A 16,399-nucleotide genomic window follows, 5' to 3' on the forward strand; every position below is an offset into this window, starting at 1 on the left:
TGGGCCCAGAGGGTGTGAGTGTCTGACCATCTGTTGAACTTGACAGGTAAGAGCCCAGATTTGGGGCCAGGCTGCCCCATTCATCGGTTCAGCTTGGTCTAACCTATGTCTCAACGTGCCCATCTGCAAATGGGGGGAACGACATCTATGCTTACGTCATAGTGCCGCTGTGGGGGTTAAGTGAGTTAACACAACTAGAGCACTTAGAACAGAGCCCGGTGCTCGAGACACACTATTTACAGGTCTCCTGTCAGAGGCAGGGTCTGCAGCTTACTCATCCTGGTTCCCAGCACCTAACACATGGGAGATATGTGCTAACCAGTCCACCAAACATCTAACACTGGGACCCAGGCAAAGAGAGAGGTGACGCTGACAAAAACAAAGCCAAGTTATGGATGATGATGAATTTTGGTTTAGGACATGCTGAGTTCAAGGAGGTAGAAGGACACTGACCAGGAAGACTGGCAGACAGGGACCCATGATGGAGGGTAAAGCAGGAAAGAAATGTCTGAGAACTGTGCACTGTCTGCTGAGTGACTTTCAGTCCCCCCCACCCCACCCAGGGCTGTCTCATCTTTTTGTCCCCACAGCCACCAAATTACTTTAACAGCAGAGAGAACTACCTTCCTTGAGACCACCTGAGGGATGGGGCTGGCTGAGGTGGTGGGAGCAAGTGGGAGAAGGCGGGGGACACGCTCTACCTGTGTCTGCCAGCCTGCTAGCTTCTCAGCTTCTCTGCACTCTACTGGGGAAGAGCATGCCCCACCCACACCCACACCAGCACCCAATTACCCAGCCTGGTCCTCCTAAGCTCACTTGCCCACAGCCACTGCCCTGCTCCCTCCAAGCCTGAGCTCTCCCTATTAGACTAATTACAGGGGTGTGGGGGGTGGAGACCCAGTGGAAGTCTCACAGTTGGCAGATCTCCATGTACTTGCCTGTAGTAAATGAGTAAGTGACCCTCCATCATTCCAGGGCCAGCATGGGGGTGTGGAGGGGCCCCTCATAGCACAGGGGCCATATACTCTCTTCCTGTCCACAGCAGAACCTAAAGAAGACCTTAGGGGAGGTGGAATGGGGCAGTCCACATCTTTTTGTTCCCTTACGAGAAACCAGGTCCAGCAGCGCCCGGGTGGCTCAGTTGGTTAAGCGTCTGGCTTTGGTTCAGGTCATGATCTCTTGGTTTACAGATTCAAGCCCCGTGCCCAGCTCTGTGCTGACGGCTCAGAGCCTGGAGCCTGCTTTGTGGATTTTGTCTCCTCTCTCTGTCCCTCCCTTGCTCGTTCTCTCTCTCTTTCTTACTCACTCACTCTCAAAAATAAAATAAAAAACATTAAAAAGAGAGAGAGAGAGAGAGAGAGAGAGAGAAACCAGNGATACAGCTTCACCTGGATTCCATCACTTCCCCCAAGGAGAAGCCAAGAGCAGCCACCCTCACAAGCTGTCACCACCCCCTCCACCCTAGGATCAAAGCAGAGAATGACACCACTTCAGACCTAGCAGGAGTTCCCTATAGACCTGTTTGCCAGTGACATCTCCCCAGAGGCGGCAGAGGGAGAGGGTTTAAACCCATCCTGCAGAAGGCAGGTGCGAAACAGGCGGGGCAACAGCACCCCACATGGCAAAGATCTCAGATGGTGACTAACTGGCTTTTCTAGGCCATTGTCACCAATGCCGGAGAAATATTCCACTTTAAAAATAAATGTAAAGCAAAATCCAAAATTAAGTCTCCCCAGATAACCCCTTTCCAAAAAAGACCACGTCGTAATCCACATGTGGCCATTCGCATACAGTTTAACCCAAGGACATCTCTCTGTCTCGGATCAGAATACTTCCCAGGCCGCCGCCCCACACATCTGGTGCTTTGCAATCTTCTCAGTCCTCAGACAGATCCCAATTTCATGTCCTTCTCTAGGTGGCCCCCGGGCACGAGGGCTGCCGCAGAATCCTTGTGCTTCTCGCCCCGATCCAAAGGTGCTGGAAAACAAGTAGCTTCGAGGTGTCCTTGCCTCACAGGCTGATAACAATAAATGCATACAGGGAGTCACTAGCATTATCACTCCTTGCTTTTCACGAATGTGAGAGTCAAAGAAAAAGGAACAGTAGTTAACAGTCCTGGACTAACATTGCTATTTACCTGCTGTGTAACCTGGAGCAAATTCATCCACCCACCCAACAAGTATTTATTGAGCACCTACTACAGACACTGTTCTCATTTACATTCTAGTTGGAGGGACTCGCAAAGGATAATGAACACTGCTGAGGGTGGTAAGGCCACACATGTTGGCACGATTCCCCCCCATTCAGAAGGGAATTACCACGCGCCAAGAGAGAAAACAGTTAAGACCCATCAAAAGGCACTTGTCTGTAGCAAGCGGAATGTCGAGTGAGATTCGCGGCCCTGCTAAAATGGCTCAGTGGAGCACATGGAGTAGTAATCATCATCTAAAATATTCTTGCAGCTATCCTAGCACTGTGCTAAGCCATTTATCGAGCCATGTTTGGGGCTAATTGCTGGTGATAAGAGCGACATAAATATACAGGGCCACAGCCTTGCCTGACAAGATTTTACACACCAACCACCAACAAAGTTTTCTTCCCATTACACTCCCGCAATAATTTTTAGTGGCCATCACTCTTTACTGAATCACCACAATAAACCCTTTCGATATAAACAGCTCGCCTTTCAATCCAGCCATAAATCAGACTCAGTGTCATCCACATGATCTCTGTGCTGATGGAGGGAGGCTCAGGGCAGTAGTTCTCAGCCCTGGTGCATGTTAGACTCACCCGGAGGACTACAAGGTGCGGATGCCCTGGCCTCCCGCCCCCACTCCCCCCAGATAAGCCTGGATACCAGGGTTATGTAAAAAGTCCTAGATGTGTCTTCACTACCCACGCATTAAGCTCTGTTGGGTTACTTGAGGTTAACCCACCCAGAGAGCTTAAGTCTTAGCCCGGGGAGTTCGAGGTGAAACACGGGGCTGACACATGCACGGTGATGCACGGCAACCAGCTATAAGAAGTTTATAATGTGTTGCGGGAACTGCCGTTTCATGGGATCGCTTTCAAAAGAATGAAGAAGACTCTTTGGAATTCGTGTAGTTATCCATGCCCATATTTACTGTCCTTACAGTTACACTTGCTTCTTGATGAGTCTCTGGGGTCTTCTCCACACATTACAGCTGGAAAGGAGGAGTGAGGAAGACTTTCCTCGACACCAGAGGAAAGATGAGAAGAAGACAGGGGATCGAGAATTGGGTCAGGGGGCAAATGGGTGCAGGGTGACAACACCAGACAGACCAGTGGGAAATCCAAGAGAGGGAAAAGGGTACAGAGGAAAAGCAGTGTTTCCTAAGACCACAACCCCAGGCACATGGTCCCCTGCCAGTCGAGGACAAGCCTGTCCTGGTCCAGGGAGGGAGCACCATAAGGGACTCCTCTCTGCCAAGTCAGAAATCCCCATGGAACCTAAGAATGGGAACTATCTGCCTTCTTCCCACAATGCTGGAAAAGTAGGAATCAGAAAGTCAATAGCATTCAGTAAATATTCGGGTAGTAAAACAGACCCCTGCCTTCAGAAAGCTGACTGTCAATTAGAAAGGTAGGTGAACACACCAAGACAAATTACAAACCAGTATAAGTGCTACAGAGAAAAAGAAGAGAATGCTTCTAATTTAGATTCATAGGATCCAATGTTGCAAAGACAGGGCCCCTGGAGGGGCACAAGCCTGCCCTGCTCACCCGGGGTTCAGCTCTGGCACTGCTCCTTTGGCAGCCTCCTCAGCTGTGATGTCAAGGCCAAGGTACTGCCTGCTGGTGGTACGACAGGGAGCCAGTCCCGGGTGGGTGGAGGGGGTGCGGACAGATCCCTCCTTTGCAGCAAGGCGAAATGTTTACAGGAAAAGGGACTTGGCCAGAGGAAACCTGGGGACTTGGTATGCTAAGTAAGCAAATAAACAGCTTTCCCATCCCCCAAAAGAAAATGTAAAAATAAAATCTATAAAATCCTGGGGCACCCAGGTGGTTCAGTTGGTTAACCACCTGGCTCTTGATCTCAGTTCAGGTCATGATCTCAGGATCATAAGTTCAAGCCCCGCAATGGGCTCTGTGCTGGGTGTGAAGCCTACTTTTAAATAAATAAATAAATAAATAAATAAATAAATAAATAAATAAATAAATAAGGGCACCTGGGTGGCTCAGCCAGTTAAGTGTCTGACTCTTGATTTTGGTCCAGGTCATGATCTCATGGTTCTTGGAATCGAGCCCCAAGTCAGGCTCTGCATTGTGACAGCATGCAGTCTGCCTGGGATTCTCTCTCCCTCTCGCTCTGTCCCTTCCCCCCTCTCTCTCAATAAATAAAGATTTAAAATAAATAAAATAAAATAAAATAAAATCTTGAAAATCCACTTAGCAAAAAAATGGTACTTGGGCAGGAATTAACATTTTTCTTTAGTTTTCTTGAGAGGAGGGACAGGGAGAGAAGTAGGTGTGAAGCAGGATGTCTGGGGTATTTTTTTTTTTTAATGTTTATTTATTTTGAGTAAGAGAGAGAGAGACAGAGTATAAGCGGGAGGGGGCAGAGAGAGAGGGAGACACAGAATCTGAAGCAGGCTCCAGGCTCTGATCTGTCAGCACAGAGCCTGATGCAGGGCTCGAACTCATGGACCGCAAGATCATGACCTGAGCCAAAGTTGGACACTTAACTGCCTGAGTCACCCAGGTGCCCTGGGGGTATTTTTTAAGGTGTTGATGGTTGTGAAGAGCTGGGTTTTGAAGATATGCTCGCTAGTAAGTGCTAAAGCGCACATCTACTAGAGGCTACTCTCCAGAAAGACCCTGGGTCTGACCTCCAGGGTGCACCAACAGGTAACCCTGATGTGTCCCCAGCAGCCTCCTCCCTCCTATCCCCTGTTCCACTGATGCCACCAGAAGAGTGGACACAAGGCAGCCTCACCCCTGAGCTAAGCTACTCACACATCCATAAAACCACTCAGGAGCTCTTCATTGGTAAACATCTGATCCCAGCCACCCCCTGAACACTTCGGGGCCGCCTTCCTTCACAGCATCGCAGGCTCAGGAAATGACAACTCATTGAATCCTCATCTGAGCCAGACACCATGAAGGAAGGACAGCCATCTCAAAGAAAACACCACACATTCCAAAACCAAACCAAGACAACTGCTTGAGAACAGCTGTGCCTTCTCTAGCTGCTGTACACACCACCAAGTAGATGCAGGGCCGGGTCCAAATGCAAAAAGAGCACTGGATTTGGAGTCAGGGATCTGGATTTATATCGCAACTCCTGAGCTAACTAACTAGCTGTGTAACCTGAATGAGGTCACTTTACCTCTGAACCCTCACCTCCCCCTCTCCAACACAAGATCAGCAACACAGTCTGTAACTATGAGTGCATTACCTCGTTTTGGCCACCAAACATCAGATACTATCAATCAGGAATCTATTATCCCCAGGTAACAGAAAGGAAACACTGGAAGAGGCAGAGCCACTCACCAGGATCATATAACCAGGGTTTCCCCCTGGGCCTCTGGGCCCCAAAGCTCACGTCTACCCCATCCTAACCCATCACCTCCACGGAACTGTCATGAGCAGCAAAGGAGATCACACATGGTAAAGTCCTTTGTTATCTATAAAATGCTGATCAAAAGGAAATGTGAGATTTTTGGCTGGTCTTTGAGCCACTGTCTAGGAGACAGAAAGCCATATGTTTTTAAGAAGTAAAAATTTTAAAAATAGTTCTAGAGATAGATAGAGGTATATTATATATAAATTACATGTGTATTTCTATAGCTATATTTTTTAAATTTTTATATTCCACTTCATTCCTTTAGTCCGGCAACTGGTCTACTCGTGACAAATGTTATCAGATAAGGGTGAGGGACTCAGGCAGGACTAGGTTCTGAGCCTGCTGCGGAGTCCTGCACCTGATGCATTTTTGCCCCAGTAAGCGGCCCCTCCCCCTCCCTGGTGTTCAAGTCAAACCTGGGTTAGAATCCCCACTTCTCAACTCTCAGTTTGGATTCCTCCCAGGAAAAGATCCTGAGACACAGATTTGAGTAGAAGTGGTTTATGTGGGAGGTAACCCCAAGAAACACTAGAAGGGGAATGGAGAAGAGAGCCGAGGAAGGGAAATAAACCGAGAGAAAAGGAATGTTATCAAGCCTATTCCCACTGTGGGCAACTAGAGCTGATTGTTTCCTTGGGACAGGGAGCCAATGTAGGACACACGTTCCAAAGCTGGACTATTCATCCACCAGCACACAACAATCGTTGGCTGAGGGCTGCTCTGGGGGTGGAAACCCCCAGTACTTCTGACCTGCCCCGTAGTGAGCAGAGAGGCTCAGGGCCAGAGAAAGCCCTCAGGTCCTGAAGGCTGGTAGGAGTGGGAAGGTACATGCCCAGGGAATATGAGTGGGCACTGAACCATCTGCTACGCTCACTAGCTGTGTGACCTTGAGGAAGTTACTTACCTTCTCTTATTTCCTTTTCTGAGCCTTGAAATGGGGTAAGAATGTCTTTCTCACAGGGATGATATTATAATTAAATGAGGTCACGTATGTGGGGGATGAGTTCAGTGTCAGGCTTGCAGTAAACACTCAGTACATACTCATGGTTTATAATCATTAATCTTTAAGGGCTTCCTCCTTTTGGAGAGTTGAGTTGGGAAGGAAACACAGAAAATTTGGAGAAGAATGATCTGGAATGACCCACCACTAACTCCCCTATGGGCAGCCATGCAATTGGTGCCTGAAATGAAAGGTCTGGAAAGACATTCCATGGACCTCAGACCCACCAAAGGTCATTATTTAGAAGCCCAACCTGATCCAATGTCTAATGACAGCAAAAGACCCTAAAAGAAACTAAAACTAGATTAAAAGTGGCATTTCCCTGGTCCCTTCCATCATTTCATTTCATAAAGGATTTCAGACCCAGATGGGGAATGAGACTTTAAAACAGGCAGCCAGCCAGTACGGGCTGAGAAAGCTTCTTGAGGGAGGAAAGGCTTCAGATAAATGCCCCTGTCTAGAGCACTTTGCCTAAGCCTATCCCAGAGGCCCATCCCTAAGAAATTTCCAGGCTGCTCCCAGCCCCTGAAGCAGTGTACCCTAATTAAAGAACAGATTCAGGGATCAAATATGTTTGATAAATATCCTCCTCTTAGCAAATTTTAATGAACATTAACACAGTCAAAACTTTAAAGTCCTGCAGTAAAGAATTCTGTTTAAGCCCGTATTTCCAGAGCTCATCTGACACAGAAGCAAATGTGTGTAGGTGAAACATCTATTGGCTAATGGCAGTCGTGCGTGCTGGGCCCAGGATGGGTCGTCTTTGAACTTCCACGGCCTCGCATAGCGCCTGGTATACAGTAGGCACCTAATAAACAGTCACTCTCTGAATGAATGGGGAGAAGGCTGAAAGAATGACTTAATAATGGCTTTTAGATCTGTGAAGTGATATAGTATCGGCAGTGCCAGGCGACAGCTCTCTGTTTCCAAGAAGGCACATGTTTTAAATTGCAGCAGGAGGGATTTCGGAAGCCCTGCTCAGAGTTTAGGATTGCAATCCACCAAAATAGGCTTCCAAGCCAAGCTGCATAGCTTCCTTCTGTGGAGGTGTTGGTCTAGCACTTCGGAACAGCGGAGTCTGTGTGCACTCGCCCACCCACCCCACCACCCATTCATTCATTCATTCATTCCTTCGAACCCTCACTGAGCACCTGCCATGTGCTGGGCACTGAGGTCCCTGAGGACTCTTTCCAAATGCCAACTGCAATAAAGCCCCGGGACCCCTAAGGGGAAAGGAGAGGGGACCACCCAAGTGTGAGGTCAGGAAGCCTCAAGCCCAGAAGCAACAGCTCATAACCCACTCAGAGCACGGAGGAGGTAGGAGGATTTCACGCTGACACATGAGGCTGGCCTGAAGAATAAAGCCACTACTGTATCCGTGTTTGTTTGTCTTTCCCCCTTTTCTGGTAACTACATCCCATTGTTCCCAGAGAGCATCCCTGCCCCCATTTCCAGGCTTGTGCTCATACTCAGGGCTCCAATCTCCCCTTGCTTCCCCGAAGCCCTATTCCTCCTCCTTCAAACCATCTCCGAGTTCCCTACCTCTTGCTCCGTTGCTCCACCCCCTGACCTCCTTGTTCTCCACATTCCTTACGTCCATCTGGACCAGGAGTGTCCTCACTGTTTTTCGTATCCACTAGCAGACAGAGGAATGAGTGAACCAGGACTCTAACCACGGTCCATCTTTCTGCTGACCGCCACCCCCCGCCCTCCCCACCACCAGCAATGGTGAGCCACAGACTGCTCTGCCTCAAACCAGAGGCAGGGGATGGGAAAGACTGGGAGAGGAATCTGAGTCTGGGTCCGGGGCATCCCTCCCACCCTGTTTCACCATTACCCACTGCCTTCCAAATCAGCACCCTCACATCAGCACATATTCCCAAGGCCCCCCTCCCCACCCCAACCCCCCGCTGAATGTCCCCAAAGGCTCATCAGGTCTGTAATGGTTTCGCTTCTTTCAAACAGAGCCTGAGATGGACGTGAAGACAAAACAAACACCCTAACAGAATTTGGGAGACAGTCACGCTGATGCAAGACACGAAACCACAGCATCCCTCGGTTGAGGATGACCTGGACAGTTATCTTGGCCAATGGTCCCAAGCCTGGGAGTTGGTCAAGATCACCTGAAGAACCTTGAACCTTCCAAACCTGTTTAAAAAAACAGATCCATTCCTGGACCCCACCCCAGACCCCTGAAGGCAGAACCATTTCCTCAATAACAAGCTTAGCTGAGGCCATCCAGTCTCTGCATGAAAACTTCCCCTTACACAGTTGCCTACCCCGGGGGACACCTAGTTTGATGGCTGCAACCCCAAAGGCCAGAAAGGTATCTCCCATGTGGAGCTGAAATGTGTCTATTGTGTCCACCCACTTGCCACAGCCCTGCCCCTGGGAGCAACTAAAAAGAAATTTAGTCTCTTTTATAATGTCAGGCCACAGGGGTCCCAGCAATAAGGTCTTGCCCAGCTGCTTTCTTACCCTGCTACAGCCTGCTCGCCTCCCCGCGAAATATCTCCTAGCCTTTCAAATGTTCTCTCCAAAGTCAAGGTTTCTAGTCCCCTTACCAAGCTGGTCACACTCCTCTGAATTCCAGAATCAACCACAGTATTTCAGAGGGGACCCAAATCTTCCTATGAGCTGGGTATGCCCATTAACATACCCAAACAGTCTGCTGGTCCTTTCAAACAGCCAGCCCCAAATGCAGGCTCACTCGGAATGCACAGTCCATTAACCAGAAATCCTGATTTTGCTTGCAACATTGTACGTAAAGAGAGATCTTCCCTGTCCTCCAACTGAACACTGTCTTGAGAAACACTGGGAAAGGAGGGGGAGGAGGGTTTTCCAAAGATCTCCATGAAGTTTTGAGTCTGGGTGAAAAAATTAATGCTGATCCTGCCCTCTGTGAGCTGGCCATCCCCACCTGATAAGCACAGACGGAAAAAGGATATGCTAAAACGTAACTTATGTAACAGCACCAAAGGATTTATGGGTACAATCATGTCAGAGTTCCTGGAGTCAACTATTTCCAATCCCAACATAGGCTGCCCTCCTGGGAAGTAAGTAAATGGCCAGAAGCTGGATTCCTCCTGCCTCCCCACCCCCCCACCCCCAAGATAAGTACAGTTAACTGAGGTACTGGGCAGGCATCACGGACAGAAGTCTCCACAAAGAGTTGGTACAGTCACAGGAGTCTCCCACCTGGCCTTGCCCAACACTCATTCCATCTCTGGCTGGGACCAAGGTGGGAGCCCCATTCACACTTCTGAGGCGGAAAAAGGCCCAGCCCAGCATGGGCCACAGCCCTGCTTCTGCTACCAGCTGCACCTTCTCACAGAGTGACTTGTGGCCAGGGCCCATCTGCACGGCCCTTTCATGCTGATTTTTAAGACTCTTCATGAGGTTGAGCAGGTTCCTGTGATGGGGTTTAATACGTCATCTGTGTCCTCTTTACAGACAAACATGAGCATGCTGTTTTGTGTTCCACAGCACACAGACCTCATGCTCTTGCTCCAGACCAAAACTTAGACTGAATTATTAACACTGAACATTCCCGCAAATACAGAAGCTGGTCGTTTTGCTCCTCGACTGGGTCTGTGTCCTTCCTGAAGTCCTCTCCATCGGAATCGAGGCACCCCTGGGATCTTGAAGATGACCCCCAGAAACCCTGCTTGACCCCACTTCCAGAGGTTTCTGCTCCCCCTGGAAACAGCCCTGCCCTGTTGCACAGAGAAGGAGGCAACATAATCGAAAACAATTAGCAAATATAGTTGGCAAAGACCATTAGCCTTTAGGTAAGACAAGCAGACCCTTCTCGGCTCCAAACTCTGAGCCCACCCCCCACACACCCAACTGCTGCTGCTGCTGGAGTTCACTCAGGCCAGATTTCTCCTGTCCAGAAATGTGGGTGCTGGGGGGGAAACTGGTGGCAGGAACTCCTAGCCACTGCGGTGGAAGTGTGTCCTCCTCCACAGCACCCTGGCGAGCAGGCAGGGCCTGCTAGAGTGACCCACCACACAGGCCTCTGGGCCAAGCTCCAGATCAAGGAGGTGGCTTTTCAATGGAGCTCACTGGGCAGCTGAGTGAGTGGGCAGCAGGAAAAGTTCGCAAAAGGGAAGGATAGGATGTCTGTATCTTAGGGGAGCTGACCACTCAAGGCTAGCCCCCAGCTTCATTATAGAAAACGATGATGGGGGTGTGCATCCAGGGTACCTCCCTGAGGAGCCAGAGGTCAAGGTCATAAGGGTGATCAAGGCCCAGAATCAGAAAGGCCAATGGCCATGGGAAGCCAGCCACCAGCCAAGAATAAACAGGACAGGGCTGCAATGATCTCCTTTCAAAGTCAACACAAAGCCTTCCCTAGGCCCACCTCCTCCATTGCCCCAGTCAGCCCATGCCACAGACAAACACACACACACACACACACACACACACACACACACACACAGATAGACACCTGTGTGTGCACGCACGCGAGCAGACATGCATGCACACACACAGCAGTCAGTTCGTGGTCTGTACCCCCATCCCCCTCCATCCCCAGCCTCCTAACTACAGACTCTCACACGTGCTCACAGTCACAGAACATCACCCACACAGCGCCTGTGCCTTTCTGATCTCTGGAGCAACTGGTGACAGTTACAGGTTCAAACAGGCACAAAGGAAGAAATGCAGGAAATCACTGAGTTTCTCCAAAAGGGTTAGGGGGAAAAGAGGAAGATCGGCTGGGGAGGAGGTGGGTCATCCCACGCCATGAGGGGAACTTCTAACAGCTCTCCCAAGCTCCCAGGGACCCTCATGGGGTCAGAATCTTCCCCTCTGAAACCGCGGCAGGCAGGCTTAATGTGGTTGCAGAATAATAATAGCCCACGTCTGAACAGGACTCTCTACTTTTCAAAGAGCTCTTCCATCCATTATCACCTCCCGGAGTAACACTGGACAGTGGAGATGCTCGTCCCCTTGGTCAAAAAACCCCATGGGGCTCCAAGATATTTTCTCCAAAATAGCCTTTAATAGTTAAGCATATGTAATGGTTGTGTGAGCGTGCTTGTTTGTGTGTGTGTGTGTGCAGAGGCTTTATGTAGCAGAGTGGGATACAATCAAACAAAAATGAGGTTGCCATGGCAACAGGCTCCGGCATCATTGCAGCCTATTAACACAAGTGAGGAATGTGTTTGGCAGATGCTCGAGTGTTATTTATGGTATGGGTGTAGCAGAGGGACGTCTAACAGGCCAAGGAGAAAAAAACAACCCCGTGACGCTCCTACTGTACCCCACAGAGGGGACAACGGTGAGACAAGAGCACAGGAGAAGCTGGGAGGCTGCAAACGGGGAGTAAGAGATGGGGACGCAGAACGAGGAGGGAGGCAGAGGAGAGGAGAAAGGTGGGCAGAGAGCAACAGGAGACTGGAAGGGGCAGGAAGAGAAAGAAAGGAAATGAGAGAGAAAGCAGAGGGGGAGAGGGACGGATACCGGGGGAAGAGCTAGAGCAAAAGCTGTAGGAAGGGAAGAAACATCATCCCCCAAAGTGGGCTCCGTCTTGGTTATCTCTTGAATAAAAACCATCAGGAGGCACCAGTTCAGAAACCAAATATTTCTCCTCCTAACTGGGGCAAAGGGCAGAACCCCAAACCTAAGAGGGGCTGGGAAAGACTAAAACACCCAAGTCGGGCAATGACGTTGAGGAGTCGGGCTGTGGGAGCGAGGGGGCCAGCCTTGCAGGTGGAGAAGTGAAGAAATGCCAACACAGTTTACCCAGGGCCTATGATGTGCTCAAGGCGCCATGGAGGGGGGACCTCTAAAGCCCCAACATTAGAAACCATGCACTGCCGTCCATTTCCTTGGATGTGTGTCTTTATCAAAGAAAAGAACAAGGCATCTAATGCAAGCCATCCCCAAACACCTGCTGCTCCGGGGTAATCTGAGGCAGAGATGAATGCTGGACTGTTCCACTAATATTTCCCGACCATCCCTCAGGGTTTGGTCAAGAAATACAAACTTTATATCGGACATAATCAGAAAGGTAAAGCAAATGCAAAAAAAAATACAGTTTCCTCTGATGCCAAATAGAAAGGTTGCATGCCCTTGTCCTGGACCATTCCGAAGAAGCTTTGCTGTCATCAACGGAGAAGAATGTGAGAAGTTTTAAGTGTAAATCCACCCAGAAGCCTACAGCCAAGTCTAACGACCACAGTGGGGAAAAGCAGCATGGGGTGGGAGGTGGTAAAGGTAGGGAGAGAAGGGAGAGAGATCTGCCTGAGAAAGAGGGAGTCAATCAGACAGTCACTCTGCTGTTGCCACAGCACCTTCATGCTAAGAGGGGGTTGGAGCCCCCCAGGCCTGGCACTCCTTTCCTGGGATCTGACTCCAGTCTCATGAAACCATACATCCAGGATTGCCTAGGGCTAGTTCAGAAAAATACCCCAAATGATCCTGGAAATCTCTGCTTCTCCATGTGGATGGCATGCCCTTCCCTCTACAGAAAAACTACACTCATCCAAGCAAGCTGCCTCCCATCCAAGCCAGGACCAATGCTCAAAGATACAACATCCATGTGATAGCCTGGGTCCTCAGGGCAGAAAGAGTCAGAGGCTTTATAAACACTACCGATAGTGGTTAACTTGTATTTATATATATAGACACACACATATATATACATATATATATACCACTACCTCTCAGTAGGTTCTTCTCTCAAGTTCACAGCTTATCTCTAAAGATTTTTTTTCTTTCTGATCCCAGATCAGAAAAACTTCAACTAAGCTTCAAAAACCCCACCTACTCCACTCACTGGAAAACCACCAAATTGGCAAGCAGTTATTGAATCCCTACTAAGTATCCTGAAATGTCCTAGACCAAGGGAAAGAGGGTGGAAAAGAAAAAAACATACACCGGATTCCTGCATCCAAGGAGTTTGGATGGCGAGCAAAACCAATGGGCACCGGAAAGTAAGGGCATGCTCCACTCTGTGGCTCTGAATCTATCATTAACCATGCAGAAGAAGGAGCGGCCAGGGTGCCTGGAGCAGAAGAAGGAGCCCCTGAGCAGGTGAGGGGTGAGGCTTGGCACAGGGGTTACAACTGGAAAGGGCATACACAGTTCTTTCATTTTGGAGAAAAGAACCTGGGGCTCAGAGGGGATGCAGATCTCCTTCCTTTCAGTCACAGTGTACTTTGGAGGTGTTGCTATAGCCCAGCTCCCTGAAGCCCACACTGTGCTCTTCCCTGTAGGAGAGTATCACACCCAGGAAGCTGGGGGCACAGGAAAACCCCTCTAAGGAAGATGCAGTACTCAACGTGATCAAAGTCTGAGAAAAGGCATTAGAAGTGGGGAGAAGGAAGAAGACAATGCCAATGGAATATGGTCAGAGGTTCTATCAGAGGACACAGACACCCAGAGAGAGCTGTGGGGTGCAGCAGGGTCCATGGTTGATAGACTAGCCTGCATCAAGGGCCCACTTAACTCTCACAGCCAAGATGCACAAAGACAGCCTAGGCTCAGCAGGAGTCAGTAGATGAAGCCCCTGGAGCTCCAGACAAGGCAACTGCTACAGGGAGGTATGCGTGTCAGAGGGGCCAGTCTCACCTGCCGACAGGAGAGCAAGCACACCTCTCTCCCAGGAGCCTTCAGTGGAGTCACCAGTTAACCAGGCAGAGGTTTTATCTCCTCCAGAGCCCACCATTCTGAGCTCATGGAACCAGTCTCAGCAGGAATAAAAAGCACTGCCCCCCACCACAAGCAATAACAAGGAACACCAAAGGGAAGGGGTCACGCCACCCAACGCTAGCTTTCCACTCCGGCCGGGATGGGGACTATCGGCCACACACATCTCCGAGGCTCCTTCCCACCTTTGCTGAAGGCAGCTTTTTGGCTTGAGGGCACTTTTGTAAACAAAACAAACTTGTCAGTCCTCCCTCAAGTTCAGGTATATATGTCTCTAGCTCCCAAATCCCCAGCCTCAGACAACTGGCAGGGTTATCATTTCTCCTCCTTGAGCCTGGGCAAGGGTCAGCCGGGGGCTCCCCTCCTCAACCTTCTATCCAGGAATTCTTAAAAAACCAGGACGGAGAGGCTGCTGCAAGGTCCGGCCACTTTTGTGAGGAGCCTTTTCTACACAGGCACAGGGAAGGGAAGGGGGACCTTTCCATAGAATTTTCTCCTCCAACTCTCCTTCCTCACTTGCATCCCCACAATGATGACTACGTGTCTTCTATCCGGCCAGGAACACTGCATAAAATACAAGGACATCTTTTTGTAAATGAATATGCTGGGGCTCGGAATGGGTTAAAAGGCTCTGAAGACACCACACAGCTGACACAGCCGTGTCCCTCTGGCTCTTTTCACCACTTTAAAGGGTGATGAGTTACTTCTCTTTGGCGTCAGGCCAAGGCCTGCCCAACCCACAACCTAATCCCCGCGACCAGGTGGGCTCCTACCTGCTTGAGCAGGAACTGGTCCTGGGCGTTGGTGCGCAGGGCGATGGCCAGGTGGAGGGCAGACAGGAGCACCCCACTGAGTACCGCGGCCCGCATGCGCACAGGCAGCAACGTGTAGATGGTGTAGATGAAGAACACGGTCCACCAGATGCCCTCGGAGGCGCTGCGCGGCTGGGGCAACAGCAGGCCCACCACCTGGACGGCCAGCACCACGGCGATGAGCGCGTAGCAGGCCAGGCCCATGTGGTCCTGGTGGAAGGCGGCGCGGTTACAGAGCACAGCCATGACAAGGATGACACCCACCGCGGCCGCCAGCACTGCCAGGTAGGGGAGCTGGAGCGGGGGCCGCGCCGCGTGGAAGGCCAACATCACGAGGCACACGAGCACCAGCACAGCCATAAGCATAGTGAGGCTGCTCTGGTTCAGACGGAAGAAGTAGCGCTGGTACAGCCGCTCCAGTTTGTCCGACGGGAACTTCTTGGAGCGGAATATCTGCAGCAGCGCCAGGCAGCAGGCGCCCAGCGACAGCACTGANAGCGATTAGCCAGGCGCTGCTGCTGCTGCTGCTGCTGCTGCTGCGGGGTCACCGCCCCCCCGGGTTTCTTGGTGCAGCCGCGGGTTGAACCCCCGGGGGCGTGGGGGTAGCCATTGGCGCGGGAATCGGCCTCCCCCCAAGCTGAGCGATGTTCCGGGCCTCCCCGGGACGCCGGCGCCGCTGCTGTCTGCGCCGCGTAGCCCGGGGGGCTTACGCTTTTGGAGCCGGACATCCCCCCCTCGGCCTCGTCGTCTTCTTCCTCCTCCCCCGGGGGCCGGGCCGGGGGTCTCCAAGGGGAGGGCGGACGGCCGAGCAGGGGGACCAGACTGGGGTCACACGTCGGGGGCGGCCCGGGGCCCTGCGCAGCAGCGGGGCATCTTGGCACCCCCGTCCTGAGCGGAGAAGCAGGGTAGCAGGAGGACAAGCGGGGAGGCAGGCACGGCCCCGAGGTGAGAAGTGGCTGAGAATCCGCGTCTGGAGTCCCAGGTCCGAGGTGGAGTTGGCTCCGAGCTGGGGCAGCTGGGTCCGCTTGAGTGGCTGCGCCGCGCGCAGAGGGACGTCCGGACTCCTGGTTCGCGTCGAGCTCGACGAGGACCGGAGTTGCGGACGAGGCGGGACGGAGAGGTGTCCTTGCGGGCGGCGCCTCTCCGGGGCTGGCAATGCCGGGGCGCGGCGCTCGCAGATTCCGCCTAAGCGGGGCCCAGCGGCACACGCGGCGAGGCGGCGGCTAGGGCGGCGAGGCTGGGGTCCCGGCGTGGAGACCGAGCGGGCACCCTTTCCTCGCGGCGGACTAGGAGCGACTGGGAGGTGCGGGCGCCAGGCAGCATTATTTTCTTAAGAGGGGT

At 51.4% G+C, this 16,399-nt stretch overlaps 1 protein-coding gene across 1 annotated transcript in view; it reads right to left on the bottom strand.

Moving 5' to 3' along the window:
* Positions 1–15,502, bottom strand: part of ADCY5 (adenylate cyclase 5) — a 142,292-nt gene extending 126,790 nt beyond the window's left edge. Inside the window, exon 1 of the mRNA XM_077767618.1 lies at positions 15,020–15,502. Coding sequence (XP_077623744.1) covers positions 15,020–15,424 — 405 coding nt within the window. The 5' untranslated portion in view covers positions 15,425–15,502. The remainder of the gene's footprint in view (positions 1–15,019) is intronic.
* Positions 15,503–16,399: the final 897 nt, after the last annotated feature.

Source organism: Crocuta crocuta, unplaced genomic scaffold (assembly GCF_008692635.1).
Source record: "Crocuta crocuta isolate KB4526 unplaced genomic scaffold, BGI_CrCroc_1.0 scaffold45, whole genome shotgun sequence".
In the NCBI taxonomy this organism is placed as follows: Eukaryota; Metazoa; Chordata; class Mammalia; order Carnivora; family Hyaenidae; genus Crocuta; species Crocuta crocuta.